Genomic DNA, 27,183 nt, shown 5'->3' with positions numbered 1-27,183 from the left:
ATTAGTACTGCCGGTGTAATCTTTAAAAAAATAAAAATAGTGATTACTCTTTTAAAAATAATAAGAATTAATGCTTAAGATTTCTACATTAAATCATGGTATCCACTATCAACAGATGATAAGGCTTTAACACTATTCTTTCAACAAAAGGGCATACAATAGAATTGACAGCATGTGAAGAACTGCTTTCATTTCCCCCCTATTTCTTGCAACACAAGAGGGATGACATTAAACTGCTCCTAGAAATTAAACATTAAGTCAAACTTTCTGAGAATAATTGCTGGGAAAAGCTGAGAGTGAAATCTCCTCTGGCAGTTTCTGTTCAAAACTTTCCTATAATAGTTTTAATACAGACTCAATCGGAGGCTGGCGCTAATCTTTAAAAATCTGTTTAAAATCTAAGATTCTTCTATCTCTTTTTAATCTAGTACAATTTATGTATGAATGATGAATGAGTATAGTGTATTATACTCATTAGGTTTATATAGCAAATCTAAAAGTAATAATGGCTGCAAATAATTTTTTAGTATTAGCCATGTATCAAGAATTCTGCTATTAATTCTACATGTGTTATTTCATTTATTCTTTAGGACAACTCTATGATGATTAAAGTACCTTCTTCAATAGAAAAATGGAAAGAAAAAACTGGAGATAGTATATATAGACAACACTTCGGGGAATTTTTCTGAAGCAATAAAATGGGGCAGTAAAGCTGAAGAGATAAATAAAGTCAAGATAGATTTGTTTGGTTGTTTTTAAGCAGAAGAAGATACAAGAGCACGATTATAAATGATGAGAAAGCCTCGTAAAAACTGACAAACTGACGATGTGGCACAGAGAGGGGGTCTGCTAAAGCAATGCTGCTGAGTGATAGGATCTGAGCACAAGTGGTGTCCTGGGTCTTTGCTAGGAGCTAATATAGTTCATCGATATTAATAGGAGGGAAGAAAGAATACGGGAGAGAAATGCAGAGTTGGGTTGCTTCGGTAAGTGAGAGGTACACATAACGTACAGTCTCTCCTCTCGATGAAGTGTGTAATGTACACGGACATCCTCAGCTGTGCACTTGGTAGGACAGGCTTGCAGACTGCTGGTGCTAATGCGGGCTACTCCTCTCCACCTGGACCCCTACCTTTCTTTAGCAGTTTTCTTTAGATTTTGCTACAGTTGCAATGTTCCCAAAGGATATCAATTTCTATCTCCACAGTTACCCATTATTCTCTTAAATACCAGAATCATTATAAGGAAAAGCCCCAGAAAGCTAAGGTAGAGAAGGCATTTCCTTAAAAAAATATTCTGTCTCAATAAGAAGTACATGTGAGGATAAGGATTTTAGAGGAAAAAAAAAAGTTCTTTTTTCTTGCATCTGTTTCCTCTGGACTAAATGAAGCCATAGTTTACAGACTTTTTATCTAGAAGTTCTGAATATACCAATTGGCCAGTTCAACTCACTGATTAGGCAAAAATGTTATAAATAAATTCTGAAACATAATTTCTTCTCTCATTTTCTGTCTACTAAAAAATGAGTCATTAAATTGCTTTGATACTTGAGTGTTTCACATACTATTCAAAGAACTTCTCAGTTATAAATAAATAAAGACGCTAAATATAAACGGTATCCATACCTCGCGCAGCTGACTGGGCAGGCTGAGTCAAAACTTTGATATCTAAGGCACTGCTGATACTTTCTTCTAAAGCAGCACAATATCCATCCACCACACTGGTAATGGTAGTCTTCAAAGTTCCAAGATTATGGAAAACCTGAAGAGCTGTTCCGACTTGCGTAGGATTCTTTAAAAAGGTGGGGGTGGGTAGGATGGGAATAGATATACATAGAAGAAGAAAAAAAAAGCAATATAAATCTACAATTTTTACTGGTACTTGAGCAGTTACTATAAAATTTACAAATTATCAGACAAGAACAAAATGCATTTCGAACAAATATTTTTCACCATTGTTTCATGAAAGACAAAGTTAAATATTTTGTACACAATTACCACCTTTCCTTTTTCCTCCTCCTTTAAAGGATAAGATCATAAGTCTGCTATATTATTAGAATTTATTTAAAATTTACCACCAATTCCTATGGAGAGAGCCATGCTGGAACTAAGAATCCTACATTTATTTAGAGAACAAATAAGTGAGTTTTGCATAGTTAACTGAGGGCAGAGCCACACACATTGATATTTACTTTTCATTATATTCACTCATTCTTACTACAAATAATTGTAGTGCTTACTATGTGTCTGTCTCGGTTTTAGATGCTGGAAATACAGCACCTATAAAACCAAGTCCCTCCCCTCAATGGAGCTTTTATTTACTGAGAAATGTGTAAAAAATAAATATAACAGAATATCAGGTTGTGATAAATGCTATGAAAACATGAAGCAGGGAATAAGGATAGAGAATGATGGGAATTATTAGAGAGAAGAGTCAGAGGATGCATCTCTGAGGTGATATTTTAAACAGAGACCTGCACTGAATGGAGGGAGTCTAAGGAGAAAATAGGGAAATACAGATCTGAGCAGAGGTATCAACGGAAGTGCTGAGGCAGAAATGTGCTTAGTAGCTAATGAAACATCAAGGAGTCCTTGATGGTGGCTGGAGCAGAGGGGAGTGGTGAGAAGGTGGGGAGCAGAAACCTACCTAAGAGAAGATCGGGTCCATAGTGATATAAATAGTTGGATTTGTCACTAAGGAAATGATTGAATTATCAAGCCAGAATTTAGTACACCAACATATATTCCCAGGCCCAAATAGCTAAAATTCCTGTTTCATTTATGATTCACTCTGTTATTAGAGGCACATAGTTAAAAAGTTAAATTATTTCTTTATTTTCTTGACTGTTAAGTTTATAAAATAAGCCAAAAGGTTACTTCTGAATTCTGCTGGTGCTGGTAATAGTACAAGCTGCAGATACACACACACACAAATGCACACAGAGGCAAAGTAGAGTCAGCTTAAACATAAGGAAACATGGCTGATAAATAACAATACCCATTTTTTATTTTTTTTTATTAAAAAAGAAAAAGAAGCAAATGGATACTGTTTCAAATTAAAATGTTTTACTTTAAAAAGCTTAATTTAATATGGCTATAATAGAACTTAACATACTGTCAATTATCTCTCAGTACTAACAAAGAAAATGGGAGAAAATATTCATATAAATTAACTGAAAATACGTGGTGTAGTGCTTTGCTTTGGTTGTTGTTAGTTCCATCCAGTGATAATATTTTTTTTACTTTTCAGTAGATACCAAGAATTAAAATTAGGCAGCTATAAAGAAATTTCCTTTATCACTATTCAAGTGTCTATATAATCCAAGAAAACATTATCTAAACAACTTCAAAGAATATCTTCACATTATAAAACTAGAATATTGATATATATTTCAGTATATATTGGAATATTGAAGTATAATTCTGTAAAATTATACTTATTGCCTTTACTATCTTCAAAGGATTTGAAAAAGCACAGCTTCTCAACATACGGTTGCGTTTCAGTGTTATCAGATGAATGTATACTGTAAGTTATGTGTACGTCAAATGAAAAACATGGAAAATCATATTTCACTTAAATGGACCAATTTTCAAATTTCCCACTCTAAAACTTAACTTCCCCAATCTTTTCAAAACAGAAACATATATAGCTCATTATTAAAGAAGCATCTAATATAGTAATATTTATCATTTATAATGCTTATAATTCAAGATGTAATTTTAAGCTTGCCAATTAACATGATCCGTTTTTCAATTAATGCCAGTCATTCACATTCATTGCTTGACATAAATGTATCATTTGTTAGTTGGCAAACTACAAAAAAAAAATTGAAATAAAAATTGTAATATACAGAGGAGCGTGCAAATTATGCAAGCACAGCTTTATGCATTACCAGAAAGGGAACAGAACACAGCTATATAACTAACACAAAGACTGTGAAACCAAATATTATCAGGACCTCTAAATCTTGTGTGGCTTCCCCAAGTGCACTCTCCGTGTAGTACGACTATCATAACTTCTAACACCATTGATCAGTTTTACCTATTTTTGAATTTTACATAAATGGAACCATAAAGTAAGTATTAGTTTGTGTCTGGCTCTTTTTAGTCAGTATCTTATTGTAACATTCATCCGTGTTGTTGCCTGTGGCAGTAACTGATTCATTCATTTTCAGTGCTATCGATTATCCCAGTGTAGAAACTTACACTTAGTTTATCCATTCCAATGTGGATGTACATTTAAGTTATTTCCTTTTTTCTTTCAGGTATTTTAAATAATGCTGTCATGAATACTCTAGTGAACGGCTTTTAGTGAACACATACGAGCATGCATATGCATTTCTGCTGGTTAAGCACAGAATTGCTGGGTCATATGGTATGTATTCATATGCTCAGTGTTTGGAGATACGCCGATTTCCCAGTCATCACACCAATTTATATCCCCACTGGGAACGTGAAAGTTGTGGCGTGCTCCACAACCTTGCCAAAATTTAGAATTTCAGTCTCTTCAATTTGAGCTATTCTTTTGAGTGAGCACTGTCGTTTTCATTTACCTTTTTGTGACGACTAAGAAGTTATCCCTTCTTACTTGTTAATTATCCATTTGGAAACCTTCTCTTGTGAAGTGTATTTGAATATTCACCTCCTCTGCCCATTTTTCTCATTGGTTATTCCTGTGTTTTACACATGCATAGAAGTTGTTTATAGATTTTGGATATAATTGCTTTGAAGATGATACGTATTACAAATATGCTGCCCTACTCTTAAGAAGTCTTTTAAGAGAAGTTCTTAATTTGAATGTGGTCCATCTTATCAACCTTACTCGCTATGGTTAGCACTTTCAGTATCCTGTTGAAAAAAATTTTCCCATTCCACATTCATGAAGATGCCGTTCATTCATGAAGTTATACTCCACAGACTCTATCTGTTTGCCTTTCACATTTAGATATACAATCCACCTGGAATTAGTTTCTGTAGAATGTGAGACAGGAGGCATGCTCAGTATTTCTCTACATGACTATCCAAATGACAGAACAGTTTAGTTGAAAAAACAAGCAAGCAAATGAAAACTTCCCCCTACCCCTGCTTTCAGAAGCAACCTTTGCAATAAATCAAGTTTTCGTTTATGTGTGTTGGTTTCTGGATCTTCAATTCTAAACCATTTGTCTGTCTTTACACAAATTTACCTGTGTAACTTATTTTAGCTTCAAAGCAAGTTTTAAAGGTTTGATTTTCAGATCGGTACAGGCTCCACTTCTGATTTTCAGATTGGTACAGGCTCTTGTTGGTTCTTAGTACTTCCATATACATTTTATAATAGGCTTAACAATTTCCATTGGGAAAAAAGTTTCTGGAATTTTGAGATTGTATGAAAGCTATAGATTAAATTAGAAAGAATGAAGGCTTTATAATATTGAGCTCTCTAAATAATGAACATGGTATTTCTCTTTATTTACTCAGGTCTTTTTTAATTTCACTTAATAATGTTATAGTTTCTGTGACGAGGTCTTATATATCTTTAATTTGAATTATTCCTACACAATTGCTGGGTTTTGATACTGTAAATGATAATTAAAATTTTCTTTCTGTGTTTCTGTTGCTGGTATATTAAAATACAATTGAGGGCCGGCCCGGTGGCTCAAGTGGTTAGAGCTCCATGCTCCTAACTCCGAAGGCTGCCGGTTCGATTCCCACATGGGCCAGTGGGCTCTCAACCACAAGGTTGCCAGTTCAATTCCTTGAGTCCCGCAAGGGATGGTGGGCTCTGCCCCCTGCAACTAAGATTGAACACGGCACCTTGAGCTGAGCTGCCTCCCAGATGGCTCAGTTGTTGGTTGTAGCGCGGGCTCTCAACCACAAGGTTGCCAGTTCAATTCCTCGAATCCCACAAGGCATGGTGGGCTGCGTCCCCTGCAACTAAAATTGAACACGGCACCTTGAGCTGAGCTGCCGCTGAGCTCCCAGATGGCTCAGTTGGTTGGAGCCTGTCCTCTCAACCACAAGGTTGCCGGTTTGAGTCCCGCAAGGGATGGTGGGCTGTGCCCCCTGCAACTAGCAACGGGCAACTGGACCTGGAGCTGAGCTGCGCCCTCCACAACTAAGACTGAAAGAACAACAACTTGAAGCTGAACAGAACCCTCCACAACTAAGATTGAAAGGACAACAATTTGACCATTGTTCCCCAATAAAGTCCTGTTCCCCTTCCCCAATAAAATCTTAAAAAAAACAAAAACAAAAAAAAAACAATTGATTTCTATAGTTCTGAATTTCAGCAAACTTTCAAAATTCAGTTTTTAATTCTAATAGTTTATCTGTAGATTATTTTGGATTTTCTATATATACAATCATATTATCTATGAATAATTTTTATTTCTTCCTTTCCAATCCTCTATATTTCACTGCTTTTTCTTGTTATTCAGATTAGGGTCTGCAGTATGTTGCTCAGTAAAAGTGATGAGTGGTGTTCTAGTGTCATCCTTAATCTCAGGTAGAAAGCCTTAAGTATTTCACTCTGAGATTTTTCGAGATAACCTTTATCAAATTAAGGAAGTTCTAGTCTTAGTCTGCTAAGAGTATTTTTAATCATAGATTGAAGTTGAATTTTATTAAGTGCTTTTTCTGAATGTTGAGATTATCAGTTTTTCCCTTTATTGATGAAATTACACTGTACTTCTGGGCCAAAGCCATCTTAGTCAAGATGAATTATACCTTTTAGATAGCTCTGACTTACATTTGCTCATATTTTGCTTAGTATTTTTGCTTTGATTTTCAAGAGAGACAACTAATAATTTTCCTTCCTTATAATATCCTTATTTTGATATCAAGTTTATACTGGCCTCATAGAATAGTCAGTGAAGTGTTCCTTCCTCCTCAATTCTTGGAGTTTATATAACATTGGTTTATTTGTTAAATGTTTGGATGAATTCACCAGTGAAGCTATCTGTCCTTGGAGTTTTCTTTGCGGTAAAGTGTTTAATGATAAATTCAATTTATCAAAAGTACTATTCAGATTTTCTAATTTTCCTAGTGTTATTTTGGTAAGTTGTTTTTCTAGAAATTTCTGTTTCATCTAAATTTTCAAATCTTTGGTATAGTTATATCTAATGTCCTTTTACTAATTTTTCACTTTCTACTGGATCTGTATTAGGTTACCTTTTTCGTTCTTAATCCTAGTAACTTGTGTCTCTTTAAAAAAATTTTTTTCCTACCTTCATCAATCTTTTCCAGTGTTGATCAATTTAATGCATTAATCTTGTTAAATAACCAACTTTTGACTTTGTTAATTCTATTATGAGCTTTTGTTATTCCTATTTCACAGACTTTGGACTCAGACCTAGATCAAAATCCAAACAATAGCATTTAGTCACCAAAACCTTAGCAAATTATTTAACCTGAGACTTAGTTTCCTCCTCTGTACAATGGCAAAAATAATAGCACCAACCTCACAGGAAAATGAAATAATCCTTCTAACTGATCTAGTACTGAAGGTAGGAAAAGGAGCTCAATAAACATTAGTTGCCTTTATCTTGATCTGTTGGTATCAAGGTATAGTGGCAAGAATGTGGGCTTTTAAAATGAGATAGTGTTGGGACGAAAACCCAGCTGTGCTATAGATAAACTGTATGACTTTCAGCAAATTACTTCATCACTAATAATATTTCATTTTATTTATATAATTAATTTTGCTTCCTCATCAGATTTTAAGGTCTCTGAGGGAAGATTCCAAATTTGTTTTGTTCACTGCTATAACGTGTAGCATTAGTACAGGTGCTAGATAGACAGGTGTTTAAGAAACCAGTTTAATAAGTGAATGAACAAGTACGTTTTATAATTTGGTTTGCTAACACATTCTTTGTGTGACTGCTGAAAAGACGATTGGGAGAACATATTTAACATGCCTGGTGCTCTCTTGCTAATGTTCCCTTTCTATCTCTGAACCTCTCCTGCATGTGGGGTCTCTGACTCTCTCATGTATGCAGGGTTCCCATATGTAAGTATTAAATTTGGTTATTATTTTCTCTTGCTGAAAAAAATAAAAATAAAATATCTGGTACTCATATATGAGTGATAGAAAATATTGGATCTCTGATCATTTATTAATATTCCAAAATTTAAAAGAATGCTACGAATAGCCTTTATTCTAGTTCCTAAGGACTTTTACTTATCACTCCATCTTTATTTATAATTGAAATAAGTAAAGTTACCCACTTATTGAAATAAGTAGAGTAACTCTGAGAAACTGAGTTCTCTCTTCTCAATAAATTTCATAAATTTTAAAAAGATGAGGTTAAATGAAAGGAGGGATTCCCAAAGCTGACTAGAGATCTTTTCTATAAAAATATAGCCAATAAGATCTCAACTCCAAAAATTCTAATTCATTTGGACCAGACTAAGACCTGGTTACTTTACTTTTCAAAGCTCTTCAGATGCTTCTGATATAGTTGACCTGGCAGCCACCTCAGAACTAGCATTTGGGAACCACTGGGCTAGGTGACTGTCAGACTCTGAAGGATGAGAACCATTTATTCATGTGAACATAGCATTTTTTTTTGGGGGGGTGGGGGAGGCAAAAAGAACAGAATACACAAAGAAATGACAGAGGGAAACTACAGAATATGCGTAAGAAGTGGTGTATAGGTAGACTCTATTGCCTGGAATGCTGTGTACATGAAAAAATAATAAAAGATAACATTGATACATAAATAAGCGTCTGGTCATTGGCAACTCAAATGGCATTCTGTGAAATTTTTATTTTGTTTTATTTGATTGGTCACAGAAAATCATTCATGTTTTCTAAATATCATAATCTAAATTGCCTGAGGAAATGAAAATAAATCAGCTTTGGCAATAGTTTTAAAAAGATGGAAAAAACAGCTTGAACTACGGAGTTGCACTGTGAATAAAATAACAGGACAGATACAAGGGATTTTGAAACACTGAAAAGAAACTGAATGCTGATTGGTTACAGAAGTCTACCATACCTTTGAAGTTTCAGGTATGGGGACTGACAAGGTGGAAAAATAAAAGGAAAATTAAAAGATCACTGGACCAGTGGGTGGGAAAGAGGTAGGAATGGGAGGATAAAAGGCTGTTGTTAATGAAGTATTTAGTTGTTAGACATGAATCTAAGGTGCCAATGGAGAATTCTTAGTTGGAAATGAGAATACTTTTGAAATGGATAATCATAGGAACACAGTCTGGGTAGCAAGCTAAATTAAAGTAATAATAATGAAAATAGGGGTGCTAAAAACTATAAATCACAAAGGCGGTAAATAAAGAACAGAATCTGTGAAAGTGAGAGAATAAAAATGGGAGTTGAAATTGGAACATTAGAAAATTTGGATCCAGGTACCTACATAAGTGGCTCTCAAACTTTTGGTATATATAAAATAATTACCAGGGGGAACTTGTTAACTGAAAAGGGGGAATATGGAAAACTTGTGGGATGCCGGTAAGGTTTTAGACTTTTTCAGTCTGAATGCTGGTAATACATGTTTGTTCACTGTGTGAAAATTAAGCTAAACTCTCATGATATATGCACTTTTCTGCTTATTATATTTTAATTTTAAAAAGTCTAAAGAACAAAAAATGAAAGACATAACAGATTATGACAAAAAATGTGAATCAGAAAAGGCCTCTACTTAAATATCTTAAAAAGCACTTAAAAATGCTTTATAGTTTATTTTGAGGCAAAGATATTAGATCGAATAAAACAATATATGAATGATTAAATTATTACATACACATGGATCTTATATAGTTTTTTTCCCAGCACAATATAAGCAAGTTTTATGTGTATGTATATGCACAGTCACACATATCACTATTTTTAAAAATAACTGACTCCTAAAATATTACCTAATGTAAAATATACATTTTGATTTTGAATCTTATGAACTGGATGTCTTTGTTCTCCTCCACCCCAAATGCAGTTGAAGCCCTAATTCCCAATGTGATGATATTTGGAGATCGGGTTTTGGGGATCTAATTAGGGTTAGATGAGGTAAGGAGGGTAGGCGCTAGTGTGATGGCATTAGTTCCCTTATAAGAGACACCAGCGCTTGCATTTCCCCCACTCTGCCATCTCCTCCCTCTCCTGGCCATGTGAGAACACAGCAAGAAGGCGACAGTCTGAAGCCAGGAAGAAAGGCCTCACCAGAAACTGAAACCTGCTTAACCATGATCTTGGACTTTCCTGTTTCCAGAAATCTGAGAAAATAAATTTCTCTTATTTAAGCCACCCAGCGTATGGTATTTTGTTGTGGAAGCCTGAGCTGCCGAATGTTTATATGCTTTACAATGGATTAAATTTTAGAGGGTGTAGTGGTTGAACAGTGTCCCCACAAAATGCATGTCTACCCACAAACTCACAATGTGACCTTACTTGGAGACAGGGTCTCTGCAGATGTCATTTAGATAAAGTCATACTGGATTTTGGTGGGCTTTAAAGCCAATGTCTGATGTTCTTTTAACAGAAGAACACACAAATACTGAAAAGGCCATGTGACAACAGAAGCAGAGATTGGAATGATACAGAGACAAGACATGGAATTTCAAGGACTGATTGCAGCTACTAGAAGCTGAAAGAGGAAAGAAAGGAGTTTTCCTTAGAGCCTTCAGAGGGAGCATGGCCGTGCCAACACCAAGATTTGGATTTCTAACCACCAGAACTGTGAGGGAATAAATAAATTTATGTTGTTTTAAACCACCTCGCTTGTGATAATTTGTTATAGCAGCCCTAGAAAATCAAGAGAAGGTTAAGAGCAACATAACTCAAGTGTCCATCAAATGGAGCAAGAAAATGTGGTATATATACAATAGAATAGTACTCAGACTTAAAAAGGAAAGAAATTCTGTCATGCTACAATACATAAGAATCTTGGGAATATTATGTGAAGTGAAAAAAGCCAGTCACACATACAAAAATACTTTATGATTGCATTTATATGAAGACAGTATTACTTATATATTATCTGCTATATGAAGACAGTGCTTAGAGTAGTCAAATTCATAGAGACAGAAACCAGGAACCTGGGGGGAGGGAGAAGAGACAAATGGGACTTGTTTGACAGGTATTGAGTTTCAGTTCTGCAAGATGAAGAGAGTTCAGGAGACAGGATGCATAATAACGTGAATATACTCAATACTGAACTATACACTTAAAGTGGTTATGATGGTAAATTTGGTTATGTGTATTTTACCAGAAGTTAATAAATACATATGCCTGGAGGGAGGATCCAAGATGACAGAATAAACACTGTGCCTGCCTCCTCCCATAAACATATTAAAATTACAATTAAATTACAGAACAATCAACCTGGAAAACCATCTGAAGTCTAGCTGGACAGAAGTTTTATAACTAAGATACAAAGAAGATGCCAAGACTGGTAGGCGGGTGGAGATGCAGAATGGGCTGGTCCTTAACCTCTAGGTGTCAGTTAAGAATCTAGAGAGATATCTCAGCCACGGAGGTTCACCCTGGAGAAGCGAGAGACCCCAGCCCCACACTAAGCCCACAGCCCGGCATACTGCTGCGAGGAAGAAGAGCCCCCCACAACATCTGGCTGTGAAAAACAGTGGGGAAGCTAACCATCTAGGTGAGACAGAGGCTGTAGGAAGCACAGATGTCCGCTTAAAGGGCCTGTGCACAGACTCACTCACACACAGACACACACCAGGGCTCTAGCAGAGGGACAGTGACTCAGGGGGTGTTGGAGATATACGGGGAGAAATGAGTTGTGTGGTTCTACAGCAAGGACTGGAGAATAGTCACCATTTTCGCCGTGTGAGCTCTTCCTTCAGTGTAGCCAGTAGGTGGGTGCCATCTTTCCTACGTTAGTCCTCCACCCATACCAATGGCCAAATCTGAATCTGAATTGACCGGGGGAGCTCAGCTTGCTCCACCCTGGTTACTCGCTAGGACCCTGCCCCACCCAACTCAACCAATGATGGACACATATTTTCACCCAGCAGCCAGACTGGCCTGCACTCTTTCTAAGAAAACTACTGGGGGTCCGTGGGCACCAAGCGGGTGCCAACTGGCCTTGGATTCTCTGAGACATTTGCTGAGTAGCTCCAGGCTCAGCACTAGCACCAAACCAGAATCTACACTAACCTGGTAACCACAACTTGTCTCACTCGTGTGACACCGAGACCCTGCCTCACCCAACTCCCTTATTGCACAGAGACTTTATTAGCAGCTGAACCTTACAGGAGCAGGCAGGTGGCAGCAGGCCTTGGGGTGTCCTGGCTTTTTGTGGAGCTATCCCAAGAACAGCACTGGTGGCAGCTGCCTTCAGTTATGCAACGTAGCCTTTCCCATGCGCCTCCAGGTCCGGCAAAGGCAGTGACCAACAATGGATCACTTTGTACCTCCTACGAGGTAGTCCCCAGCTAGTCACAAGCAGTGGGTGACCTGGGTCTGAACCAGAGCCCCTTCCAAGAGGCCTCAGAACCCACAAACTTAGAGACTGGCTTCAGACCACGGCAGAGCAACACCAAATAGCCCCAAAAGCAGCACACTCAAAAGGCATCACAGCCCACTGGGGTGAACCCAGATCAGTGGGGTAAACCCCTCAGATAGCAGCCCATAAGCGGTGGACATGGCCAAACCCCAGAGCCAGTCAGCCTCAGGGTCAATCCCACCCAATGACCTGCCAAGAGCAATCAAGGCTCAGCTATAACGGAGGCACACACAACTCACACAAGGGACACTCCTGGAGCACCCAGAGCAGGTGACCAGGGAGACTGCGACACTGGGCCCCATAGGGCACCTACTATAGAAGGCTACCCGGACAAAATTTACTGAATACATAGACACAAGCACAGAGAGGCAGCCAAAATGAGGAAACAAAGAAAGGCATTCCAAATGAAAGAATAGAAAACTCCAGAAAACGAACTAAATAAAATGGAGACAAGCAACCTACCAGATACAGAGTTCAAAACAATGGTTATAAGGATGCTCAAGGAAATTAGTGAGAACTTCAACAAAGAGATAGCAAGCATAAAAAAGGACACAGAAACCATAAAAAAGAACTAGTCAGAAATGAAAAATATAATAACTGAAGTGAAGAATGCACTAGAAGGAATCCCCAGCAGACCAGATGAAGCAGAAGACTGAATCAACAATTTGGAAGACAAGGTAGCAGAAAACACCCATCAAAACAGTAAAAAGAGGGCCGGCCGGTGGCTCAGGCGGTTAGAGCTCCATGCTCCTAACTCCGAAGGCTGCCAGTTTGATTCCCACATGGGCCAGTGGGCTCTCAACCACAAGGTAGCCGGTTCAGCTCCTTGAGTCCCACAAGGGATGGTGGGCTCCACCCCCTGCAACTAAGATTGAACACGGCACCTTGAGCTGAGCTGCCGCTGAGCTCCCAGATGGCTCAGTTGGTTGGAGTGCGTCCTCTCAACCACAAGGTTGATGGTTTGACTCCCACAAGGGATGGTGGGCTGTGCCCCCTGCAACTAGAAACGGCAACTGGACCTGGAGCTGAGCTGCACCCTCCACAACTAAGACTGAAAGGACAACAACTTGAAGCTGAATGGCACCCTCCACTACTAAGATTGAAAGGACGACAACTTGACTTGGAAAAAAGGCCTGGAAGTACACACTGGTCCCCAATAAAGTCCTGTTCCCCTTCCCCAATAAAATCTTTAAAAAAAATCAGCAAAAAGAAAAAGGAATGAAAAGAGAGAGAGAGAAATGAAGAAATGAGGATAGTTTAAGAGGCTGCTAGGACAATATCAAGCATACTAACATTCGCATTATAGGTGTTTGCAGAGGAGAAGAGAGAGAGCAAGGAGTTGAAAACCTATTTGAAGAAATAATAACTGAAAATTTTCCTGACCTGGCTAAGTAAATATACATACAAGCCAGGAAGTGCAGAGTCCCAAACTAGATGAACCCAAATGGGCCCACACCAAGACACATTATAATTAAAACACTAAAGGTTAAAAACAAAGGGAGAATCCCAAAAGCAGCAAGAGAAAGGGAGCTAGTAACTTATAAGGAAGCTCCCATAGATTGTCAGCTGATTTCTCAACAGAAACTTTGCAGGCCAGAAGGGATTGGCACAAAATATTCAATGTGATGAAAAGCAAGGACTTACAAAGAAGATAATTCTACCCAGCAAAGCTATCATTTAGAATCAAAGGACAGATAAAGAGCTTCCCAGATAAGAAAAAGCTAAAGGAGTTCATCACCACCAAACCAGTATTACCAGGAAGGTTAGAGGGACTTCTTTAAGACACACGCGTGCACGCACACACACATTTTCACAACGGGCTTGTTGCCAGAACACAGGTATAGTGAAACCATCGCTAAATCTAACCCAAAATGGGAAAGGAAAAGACACACATGAACATTGTTGTGATTGGACGCACAGATCCTGGCAAGTCTACCACTACTGGTCATCTGATCTAAAATGTGGTGGGATCGACAAAAGAACCATCGAAAAATTGGCGAAGGAGGCTGCTGAGATGGGAAATAAACTCCTTCAAGCATGCCTTGGTCTTGGATAAACTGAAAACTGAACGTAAGCATGGGATCACTGCTGATATCTCCATGTGTGAGGAAATTCAATACCAGCAAGTATTATGTGACCATCATTGAATCCTCAGGACAGAGACTTTATGAAAAGCATGGTTACAGGCACATCTCTGGCCGACTGTGCTGTACTGATTGTTGCTGCTGGTGTTGGCGAGTGGGAAGCAGGTATCTCCAAGAACGGGCAGACCCGTGAGCATGCCCTTCTGGCTCACTCACTGGGTGTGAAACAACTAATTGTTGGTGTTAACAATTATGGATCTAAAATGGATCCACTGAGCCATCTTACAGCCAGAAGAGATATGAGGAAATCCTTAAGGAAGTCAGCACCTACATTAAGAAAATTGGCTACACCGCTGACACAGTCGCATTTGTACCAATTTCTGGTTGGAACGGTGACAACATGCTGGAGCCAAGTGCTAACATGCCTGGGTTCAAGGGGTGGAAAGTCACCCATTACAGACTGCAATGCCAGTGGAACCAACGCCGCTTGAAGCTCTGGATTGCACCTGCACCAACTCATCCAAATGACAAGCCTCTGAGTCTGCCCCTCCAAGATGTCTACAAACTTGGTGGTATTGGTATTGTCCCTGTGGGCCCAGTGGAGACTGGTGTCCCCGCATGGTGGTCACCTTGGCTCCAGTCAATGTACACCTGAAGCTTTGAATGAAGCTCTTCGGGGGACAATATGGGCTTCACTGTCAAGAATGTGCCTGTCAAAGATGTTCATCATCATGGCAGTGAGTCTGGTGACAGCAAACATGACCCACCAGTGGAGGCAGCCGGCTTCATGGCTCAGGTGCATCCAGGCCAAATCAGTGCAGGATCCACACCTGTGCTGGACTGTCACACAGCTCACATTGCTTTGCTGAGCTGAAGGAGAAGAATGATCATCATCCAGGGAAAAAGCTGGAAGATGGCCCGAAGGTTGTGAAATCTGGTGATGCTGCCATCATTGATATGGTTCTGGGCAAGCCCGTGTGTGTTGAGAGCTTCTCTGACTACCCTCCTCGGGCTGTTTTGCTGTTCGTGACATGAGACAGACAGTTGCTGTGGGTGTCATCAAAGCAGTGGACAAGAAGGCAGCTGGAGCTGGCAAGGTCACCAAGTCTGCCCAGAAAGCTCAGAAGGCTAAATGGATAATATCCCCAACACCTGCCACCCCAGTCTTAACCATTAGTGTAAGAACAGTCTGAGAACTGTTTTGTCTCAATAGGCCATTTAAGTTTCATAGTAAAAGCCTGGTTAATAATTACAATGCATCATAAAACCTTCAAGAGGAAAGGAAAATATTTTGTGGCCCATTTGAGGGTATTACTGTGTGTGGCAGTTTTTAAGTTATTAGTTTTCAAATCAATACTTTTCAATGAAAACAACTTGACCAAAAATCTGTCACAGTATTTTGAGACCCATGAAAACAAAGTTTAATGAGGAAAAGAAAAAGATAAAAAATATGAATAAAATTGCAATAACTACATATCAAAAATTACCTTCAACGTAAATGGATTAAATGTTCCAATCAAAAGACATAGGATGACTGAATGGATAAGAAAAAAAAACCCTTATATATGCTGCCTACAAGAGACTCACTTCAAATTGAAAGACACACATACACAGAAAGTAAAGGGATGAAAAAAGATATTTCATGAAAATGGAAAAGGAAAAAACAACAACCTGGTGTAGCAATACTTATACCAGACAAAATATAGACTTTCAAACAAAGGCTATAACAGGAGACAAAGAAGAACCCAGTAATTCCACTTCTGGGCATTTCTCCGAACAAATCCAAAACAGTATTTCGAATAGACGTGTGCATCCATATGTTCACTGCAGCATTGTTTACTATGGCCAAGATTTGGAGGTAGCCTGGGTGTCCATAGATGTATGAATGGATAAAGAGGAGGTGGTACATACCGTGTTTCCCCGAAAATAAGACCTAGCCAGACCATCAGCTCTAATGCATCTTTTGGAGCAAAAATTAATATAAGACCCAGTTTTATTTAAAGACTGGGTCTTATAAGATTATAAGACTGGGTCTGATATGACATGACATGACATGACATGACATGTTATGACATAAGACTGGGTCTTATATTAACTTTTGCTCCAAAAGACGCATTAGAGCTGATGGTCCAGCTAGGTCTTATTTTCAGGGAAACACGGTATATGCAATGGAATATTGTTTGGCCAGGGAAGGGAATGGGTTCTTGCCATCTGCAGTGGCATGGATGGACCTGGAGGGTATTGTGCTGAGTGGAGTACGTCAGACAGCAAAACACAGACACAATGTGATTTTGCTTAAATGTGGCATCTAAAGAAAAACAAACAAACAAACAAAAAACCCAGAAACAAACAAACTCATAGATACAGAGAACATTTTGATGCTTGCCAGATGAGAGGAGAGTTGGGGTATGAGTGAAAAAGGGGATGGGATTAAGAAGTACAAATTGGTTGTTATAAAGTAGTTATGGGGATGTAGGGTACAGCATAAGGAATATAGTCAATAATATTGTAATAACTACGCATGGTGCCAGGTGGGTACTAGACTAGTCAGGGGAATCACTTCTTAAATTACATAAGTGTCTAACCACTATGCTATACACCTGAAATTAATATATAATATTGTGTGTTAACTATAATTGAAAAATTAAAAAGGGAGGGAAGGTAAAGGGGAATAAGAGGTCCAAATTTCCAAGTATAAAACAAGTAAGCCATGGGGATGTAATGTACAGCATAGGGAATATAGTCAATAGTATTGTGATAGTATAGTACGGTGTCAGATGGTTGCTGGACTTATGGTGATCACTTCTTTAGGTATATAAATGTTGAATAACTATGGCGTACCCCTCAAACTAATATAATATTGTATGTTAGCTATATTTTAATAAAAATCGTTAAAAAAATGAAACAAAAAAAATGGTTATTTCACCACCTTACAAAAAAGGGGGTAAAATCCTCAGAATCAGAGACACTCTTTCACTCATAGCATGAATACTGTTTTATGAAAAAGTCACTATCTTGTTCTTTTGAATTTTACTGGGAACTGATAAAACCTGCAGGTCACTGTTGGGAAACCAGTACTTATGTTATCTGTACAGTAAACAGCTTAGCCAATCTTGCCAAGAGGCACGTGCACACTGTCTTCAAGTTTAAAGTCTCCCCGAAAACTGCCCATGGAAAAACTCCTTTCCTAGAAACCTGGGTCACTGCGTTCTCCAGGAAGCTTGATGGCTTTAATTCACGAGTAAACAGTTAATCAGCTTCTTGCCTCACTCAACTGACTCTCCACTCTCTGTTGCAAATCACAGGTCCAGCGTAGTTTACATTAGTAAAATCATAAACTGTCCTTAATAGGATCCTCTTTCTCATCTCACAGGTAATCGTGACAAGTACAGTGTGAACACTCGGATTCATTGCTTGTCTTGAACTGCCTGATTTGTGTGCCTATTTTCTCTAAGCTCTAGGATCAGCGCTAGGACTCCTCTGTTTCCCCACCACCTACCAAACCTCTTCCTTCACAACAGACCCATTCTCGGTCCTCTGTGGCCTTGGTGGTCTATATTCATTGTACTGCTCCACCCTGATCTGTGGAGACAGTATTCTAGATGGAGATGCTTTCTCCCCTGGACAACAATGTTTAAAAGTTCTTCCCATCTACAATTCTTTCACCGAAATATAGGTAGAGTAAGTATTATGATGCTCATTTTACAGCTAAGGAAACTATGGTTTCCAAAACGGTTTCCTACCACGGGTGGTTAGTGACAGGCCAATTTTAGTTCTTGGGACCTTCACTCCCTATTATATACTCTGCAACAGGCCATCCTATCACCACTCGATTTTAGGACATCTCCAGATATACCAATTTTGCAGGTGAGAAATATGCTCTGGCAATTGTAAGAGAGCTCAAAAAAGACAGACTAAACACATTTGAAAAATACCATGTTAAACAAATAAACTTCTACTGAAAAGGGAGCAATGTTTTCTAGACAATGTCTTCTCTTCAAATGAGACAGTCAATACCCTAAGGATACTTTTTCTACAAATTGTCAATGTGATCTTGAACAAATCACTTAACCTTACATGACATTTCCCAAATTCATAAACTGTAATACATGAGGTGTGATCAAACAATATTGTGAATGTTTAAATTTAAAAAAAAAATTATTACAGTAAAAGACATATTGCCATTAATCTCTTTCAAAACACTCCCCCTCGCTTCCAACACATTTATCCCATTGTTCTTGCCACTTTCTGAAGAGGTTCTGGAGGTCTTCTTTCATGAATGTCTTTAGTTGCACTGTCATGGCTGCCTCATCGTCCTGAATCATTTTGACTTTGGGGAAGAGCCAGAAGTCACATGGTGCCAGATCCAGTGAAAAAGGTGGATGAGGACACACCATAATGTTTTTAGTTGACAGAAATTGCCATACCAGAAGCAATGTGCGACATGGAGCATTGTCATGACAGAGGATGATTTATGGCACATTTTAAAACACACCTTCTCACAACTGTAGCTCACACCAGACTGGCTGCACCGAACAAGTTTAAACTTGTCACACACTGTTACTAAGGTTTGCTGTGCTGCTTCCCGTATTGAAGATCCCTGCCTTTCCATTTGATGGCACTTGGCAGAGGCATTCACTGTGTTTTGTGATCCCAACAGAAAGCCTCCATGTCACACATCACCTCTGGTACAGCGATTTCTGTCGAATAAAAAAATTAGGGTGTGTCCTCATCCACCTTATTCACTGAATTGGGCACCATGCAACTCCTGGCTCTTCCCCAAAGTAAAAATGACCATGAAACGTCAATGTTTTGAATCGATTTAAGACACTGAGGCAGCCACGACAGCGTAACTGAAGACACTCACAAAAGAGGACTTCCAGAACTGCTTCAGAAAGTGGCAAGAACAATGGGATAAGTGCATTCAAAGCGAGGGGGAATATTTGGGATAAGCGTGTTCGAAGTGAGGGGGAATATTTTGATTGGGATTAATGGCAATGTGTCTTTTACTGTAACAATTTTTTTATTTAAACATTCACCATATTTTTTTATCACACCTCATAAAATGCAATGAAAGACCATGCAACCAAGTAGAAAGAATAATTTCACAAGTAGATCAAGATAGAATTTTACCACTTCAAAAGCATTTCAGAAGATGGCACAACCATATTTTTAAATTAAAATTATTTTTTTCTGCTTAAGAAATAAATAAGATGTAATTTTTTCTTTCTTTTTCAATGTCTTGGTAGCATTACATGGATGAAAATAAAATCTCACAAGAATACAGTCAGAAAAGAAACACAGTTGTTTAAGATCCCTAAAAAGCTTGCCAAAACAGGAACACTGTAACCAAAGCAACAGCTGGCACTGAGCTAATAGAACAGAGATATATCTGTAGGCTACTGTAAAGATTGTTCCAAGAAACAGCAAGCAAAATTCTAGCATTTACTAAGTTATAGGCTAATATGAAATGAATGACATTTGTGGGCATACATATAGCATTAAGTCAAAAGTTTGACAGGATTTTAAAAGCTCCACATAACTGAAATTAAAAATGGAAAGAGTGGCAGAATTTGATTAAATTAGAAAAAAATGCAAAAATGACAGAAATGTACAAGACCAGGATTCCACTGTGGATGATATATTAATTCTGAAAAGATCGTATAATCCTTGTATCACAAAGAGTAAAAATCACATTTTACATTGTCTCCTAACAAAATAATTCTTTAGCATTTAAATTATTTTTCTTTAGGTTTCATATATATAAGAAACACGTGTTGACTAAAGAAAAGTGCCAAATGTAGAATATACATGTTGCTGATGCTATTCTGCTGTTACAGTCCATGCATATCCCACAATGTGACTCAGTTCACAAACCTGTTTGCCTTATAATCAAGTCTGAGTTGATTCCAACTGATTTTCACTAGAAAGACAAGCAGAAATTAAGAAATTTTACCTCCAAAACAATTAGTGAGGAGGTTTCAGGACTACAGTATTTCCTCAATGTTTGCTTAGTAAGCCATTACATATTCAATTAAAACAAACAATAAGGAACCCTGGAATCAGATTAACAATATGGGGGAGGTGGGGCGGAGAGGGAGAAATGATCAATATGTCTCCCACTTGGCTTTCCCAAAGACAGAGGTTACAGTGAGAAAGACGCTAAGTCGTTCAAGCAAAAATTTAAAGAGCAGGTATCTTTCACTTTATAGACAATCCTTACTGCGGGGGGGTGGGGGGGCTTTTCTTTTTTAAATACCAGAGAAAGGATACAGATCATTACCAAAAAACAGGTAATTCTTTAAACCATACTCTGCATAGAATATACATTTAATAAAATTAGGCTGATTTTCAGGTAAATTTTAAGACAATAAAAAGTATAGCACCTTAATCATGCACAATAATGAAGAAGCTTTAAAATCCAAATATTTTATTTATCAAGAGTAGTGTTGATAATCTCACACCTTATACATTACAAGTGTACTTTAGGACAAAATATTTAAGGCAGTTTATATATCTGTGTGTGCGTATGTCCTAACAAGATACATAACACATGACATTTTTCCTAGAGCTACAACATGCCTGAAACACTGAAAACTTAATGGAGCTCCATAGGAGATTACACGTACCAAAGGAAGAGAGAATCACATTAAATAATGTAATTTAAAAGCTAGAATTACATTAGCTACCTTGGCTGTGATTCAGAGCTTACCAGGGCTTTTCTGATTCAGTCACATGCAGCCCATTAATGCTTGATATGTACTTCTTGGCTAACCTAATATGATTATTTCAGAACCTGTTAACCATCAACAGTCAACACTGTATAACCCAAATGAAATTAAGCAACTACGTAGGACATTTAATAGCACAGTATGATCTTATCAACCAGAAATCAACTTTATTCTAGCCTTTTTGGAAGAGAAGCATAAAAAATGAAGACCTGTGGTAAGGTAAGGGAAAAATGAGAGAGGAAAAAAAGGAAGAGAAAAGAAATGAAAGCAAACATAGTTTGGAAGAAGGTTCTGCAGAAAAATAAGTGATAATACATAGAGACCCTAAGAAAATGGAGAAGAGAGTAAAGGAATAATCAATATAGACAAAAAGGTTATTTTAACTTCCAAGTTTCTTTTCAAAATAAATCTGAAGAACATAGTCTATATGAATTCATAGTTTGGCATTAAATAAAAGTTTTTAAATAATGTCAATACTTAGAATAACATTCTTATCATATTAGATAAGACACTAAAATTTGTTCAATAATAAAATGAATTTTATGGATAATGAAAGAAATCATGAAATATTAAGATGCAAGCCCCCAAACCTTATTCTTTTAATATAAATTTTAAGTTAAATAAATAAATATGGCTTATTTTTATATAAAGTAATACAATATAATAATTCCAGCCATTCCATGCTTTACTAAAAATACTTATGGCAGGCTTTACTACCGTGTTTCCCCGAAAATAAGACCTAGCTGGGCAATCAGCTCTAATGCATCTTTTGGAGCAAAAATTAATATAAGACCCGGTCTTATTTTACTATTGTTTTACTACAAGACCGGGTCTTACAGTAATTTTTGCTCCAAAAGACACATTAGAGCTGATTGTCCAGCTAGGTCTTATTTTCAAGGAAATAGGGTAGTTATCCCTCCTTCTTTCTTATTAGCAAAAACCAAATTTTCTCCAAGGGTAACAATGCGCCCCAGGCAATGGCTCATGAGTAGCCTAAGCCAATGTCGACAATTCTGTTCCTTCTGGCCACATACTTGCTTGGACAGCTGGGGTAACATTGTGACCCAGATTTGGCCAATGAAACATAAAGACAGGTCTGCTAAGGCAATTTTGGGGAAGGATTTTGTAACACTGCCTTTTACTGGCAGCTGGCACTGCCCCATTGCCACACCGTGAATATGGGCAAATGCCTAGGGGTGTCACAGTTATCTTGTGACCGTGATGTGACAAGCAAGAGGACACTAAAGATGACAGAATAGAAAGAAAGACCTGAATCCTTGTTGAATACCTGGAACAATGTTAGTACCACCTACATCCAGACTAATATGTTTGTTTAAGTCACTGTTAGTCTAGTTTGTTACAACTCTAGCAGTCTCATCCAGCAACAAATTTATTGAAACACAATATATAAAAGTATATGATTCTATAACAATACTTGAAAAAATACAATGAAGGAAAAACGAAAGAGAACAAAATCATGCCTCATTTGCTACCACTGGAGGTGACTATTCTATCAACTCATTACTCTGCAAATTGGCAATAAAAGTACAAAATTTAAGCATTTGTCCATCATTTTAAAAAGAAACTGCAGTTCAGGGCAACCAAAGTATCTTTAGTTGAGTGAAAGTTATTCTTTACAAAAGAATCACAGCTAATAAACAGAGGAATAATTTAAATTGAAAATCACTCTTTGACAATCCCTGATAAAAAAATTAAAAGATTTAGGCAAAAATTATCAATAGATGTTAAAACCATTAGGAGAAAGTTTGACAGAGACTTAAATATTTGCAAGGTACAAAATACCACAAATTTATAATTAAATAATATAAGGGGGGGAAAGAGTCTTTTTCTTAACAAAAGGTGCTCAAACAACTATGAATATCTCTATGAAAAAAATGAACTTAACAATGTATAAAAAAATTAAATTTAAGAGATAAACTTATAAACTTCTAAAGAAAAAAAAGAAAGAAAGCTTTGCAATGTTAGGGTAGGCAAAAATTTCTTATATAACATGCAAACCAAAACACAGATAAATTGACCTTTATCAAAACTATAAATTTTGCTCTTCAAAAAGACGGTGTGAAGGGAGGGAGGAAAGGAAGCATTATTCTTAATAGCCAAGAATTATAACCAATCTAATGTCCATCAACCTATCAGTGTGTAAACAAAGTGAGTAGATCCATAGAATAGAATATTACTCAGCAATAAAATGGAGTATTTATACATGCAATGACATAGAGAAGCCTAAATAAAACACTGTGCTCTGTAAAAGAAGCTACATATATAAAATTACCTTTTATATGGTTCCATCTATACAAAAATAAAATTTTAAGTCGAATCTATAGAGACAAAGCAGATCAGTGACTGCCCGGGTTTGGGGGAGGGAGAAAGGGCTGCCTGCAAACAGGCACAAGGGAACTGTTTTTTGGGGATAACAGTTTTCTAAAAACAAAACAAACCAAAAAAAAAACCAAAAAACTGAACTGTAAGATGGTTACACAACTGTATAAATTTACTAAAACCCATCAAACAATAAACTTGAATGAATATTATAGTAAATAACACTTCAATAACAATGCTAAAAGAAAAACAGGCAAGCCACAGAATGGGAGAAAATATTTACATATATATGACAGAAAACTTGTATCCAGAATACATCAAAAATTCTTACAAATCAGTAAGAAGAAAACAATATAGGGCGGTTGGTTGGTACAATGGTTAGAGCGCAGTGGCTCGTAACACCAAGGTTCCTGGTTCGATTCCTACATGGGCCAGTGAGCTGCGCTCCCCCTGCCTCCCCCCCACCCCCACCCCCACAACTAGGTTGAAAAAAACAATGACATGACTTGGAGTTGATGGGACCTAGAAAACACACACACTGTTCCCCAATAAAAAACAACAACAATATACTCTTTAAATGTTGGGCAAAGGCCCTTCCTTCTTTATTAGGCATTTGAAAAGTTGGTCACATCAGCAATTAGTAAAATGCAAATTAAAAATCTACTACGCCACCAATAAAATGGGTAAAATTAAAGATCGCCAAAGTCAACTTTGGTGAGACTCTGGAGGAACCAGAACTCGAAACTGATGTGGGAATGTAAAATGATGGAAGCACTTTGGAAAACTGGTAGTCTCTTTAAAAAGGAACCATATAATTTTTTGCAAAAACCCAACCATTCTTTGTGTTAGGTAGTCACCCAAGAAAAATGGAAACAAATGCTGACATAATGACCTGTAATTGACTCTTCATGGCAGCTTTATTTACAATAGCCTAAAACTGGAAATAACCCAAATGCCCAACAATAAATGAATAGACAAATGTACTTCAATAAAATGAAATACTAATTAGCAATAAAAAAGGACCCAACTACCAATGCATACAACGTGGATCAATTTCAAAATAATTATGTTGAATGAATAGAGCCAGACATAAGAAAGAATACATTATATGACTCTAACTATATAAAACTATGGAAAATGCAAGTTGATCTATAGTTTCCCAAAGTGGTTGCTGGATCTACATTTATTTCTGAACTACAAAATAAAAACTTTTGTATTTACTACTATAAAAAGAGAGCCAGTATAAGATCGTTTAAATTAAGTGAAATCATATAAAGAAGAGCTACCCAAATGCAAAAGTTCTGAACTTCTGAGAAACAGAAAAACAATTACACATACGTTGAAGTGGGGATTATCAAATTTTAACCGAAGAACAGTGATAGAATTCTGTACGAAATACAATGAAAATTTAGTCAGTTATTGAAAAATTATTCACAGGGCAGAATTACAATGAAATGCCATTGAGTAAACTGGAAAACTATGGAAATCAAGAATGCCAAAGACTCTAAGGCTGAAAGCAGGCAGTTAATTAGATGTGAATCTATACTGTAAAATAGCAATAAAATAATATAACAAAGCAAGCAATGTTACTGTGGGTTGTTCATAACAAGAGAATATATAAAAGATTAAGCAAATAACATGACTGTATAATACAGAATAACAGTACTATTTTACATTTGGCATAAAACAAAAACAGAGAAATACCCTATGATAATTAAAATACTGCAAAGAGAAAAGGGTGGTGGAAAGAAGAAAGGGAAGGAGGGAGTGAAACATTAAAGTACCCACCATGAACAAAATACAATTAGGTATTTAAAGCAGAGATCAGCACACTTTTTCTTTAAAGGACAAGATAGCAAATATTTCAGGTTTTCCAGACCTCATATGGTCTTATTATATGTTCTTCCTTGTTTTATTCCAACAATTTAAAAATGTCAAAACAGTTCTTAGCACCTGGGCCATACAAAAACAATCCACAGACTGTAGTTTGCCAACCCTTGATTTAGAGTATTAACACGTTGCGACGGATCACGAGAATCTTCACGAGGGATTTAAACCCCGCCGTACGCAACGTGTTCAAGTTTTAAGAGCTCAAATTATTTCTATTCAATTTAAGGATAAAATAATAAGCATAAGCTAAACAAGTAAGACTAAGCATAGGGCAAACATTTAGATGATCAGTTTAAAATGTCTTACCTATCTATCTAACTTAATGTACCCACACCAGGTCTCTACTAAATGTAAGGAAAGCTAACAGTGATAGGAGCAAACAGACAAATATTGGGGGAGGGGGCAGCCAATTATCCACTGAGGCTAATAAATTAAAGAAATATATGAAACCTTTAGATCTGCGCCACTTGAAAAGACTATAATCAACCTTTCAAATTTTTTAACTGAGGTGTAACTGACAAACAACATTATGTTAGTTTCAGGTGTATGACATGATTTATATTCGTATATACTATGAAATGGTCAACAGAGTAAATCTAGTTAACATTCCTCAACACACAGTTAAGGACTTTTTTTGTTGTGATGAGAATTTTTTAAGATTTACTCTCTTGGCAACTTCAAACATGCAGTACAGTACTAACCATGCTGTACCTTACCTTCCCAGGACTTATTTATTTAATGACTGGAAGTTTGTACCTTTTGACCCCCTTAACCCATTTCACTCCCTGCCCTCAAATCATTTCCTGTGTGGCAAGAAAAATGCTTCGTACTAGAGTTGAAAAATTACTGAAACTTTATAATAAGTGGCAAAAACAACATCAAGACCAAATATACAAAAGAAGTTTCTGTAGATTCAAATGATGAGATCTGTTTCAAAATTCCTGAAACTAGCCAGGAAAACTAGCAGCTAAAGATAAGAAAGGTAGACCTCTTAAAGCAGATATTCAGCTTACAAACCATCAGACACTGAGTATACTATTCGTGTTTGTTGGGCCCACAGTAAGAGATCACAAAGGAATTGTTGCAAGCTGAACTACCACAGCGAACTACAAAACAATCAATGTGTTCAACTTTTCAGAAGTTCTTTTCGAAGCTTACGAAACTGTTTAACTTCCATAGATCTTCAACACAATTCATTTGAACTGGTACCCTCTCTATGCTTCAAACAATTGAGAAACTTTAACTACAAACGTAAAAAAGGTTCATACTACCATAATCACTTACGTTATGCTATGTAGACATTTATCCACTAAACTTTTATTCTATATTGTCATCTTAGAGGGAGACTGTACAGATCACGCTTTCACAGTACGTTGGCTAAGAAACACATCAGCATCAGGACCCTGGGATTTTCCAAGGACATCTACTTCCTAACTCTGGCAACATTTACTACAGGGGAGATTATTTCCAGATTCTGAGCTCTGAAAGAACTAAGGGCATTGACCCTTTTCCTGATGACTTTTAAAGACAATCAATTTTCTCCATTCGGGAACCCCCAGAAAGTCCTGCACTTATTTACTGGAATAGCTTATAATTCACAAGTTAAAGCCATCTTTCTAATTAATGTCACCATTTCACTGTGGGGCTTGGTATCTATGGTGATGCAGGAACTCGT

General features: G+C 37.2%; 1 protein-coding gene across 1 annotated transcript in view; it reads right to left on the bottom strand.

Annotated features, from left to right (window-relative positions):
* The window catches only part of COG5 (component of oligomeric golgi complex 5), a 310,758-nt gene that overhangs the window by 130,524 nt on the left and 153,051 nt on the right, over positions 1–27,183 (bottom strand). The window contains exon 8 of the mRNA XM_019745323.2: positions 1,626–1,791. Coding sequence (XP_019600882.1) covers positions 1,626–1,791 — 166 coding nt within the window. The remainder of the gene's footprint in view (positions 1–1,625; positions 1,792–27,183) is intronic.

This window comes from Rhinolophus sinicus, linkage group LG09, assembly GCF_036562045.2.
Source record: "Rhinolophus sinicus isolate RSC01 linkage group LG09, ASM3656204v1, whole genome shotgun sequence".
Lineage (NCBI taxonomy): Eukaryota > Metazoa > Chordata > Mammalia > Chiroptera > Rhinolophidae > Rhinolophus > Rhinolophus sinicus.
Note: the sequence above shows the minus strand (reverse complement) of the source record. Positions and strands in the feature narration are given on the sequence as shown.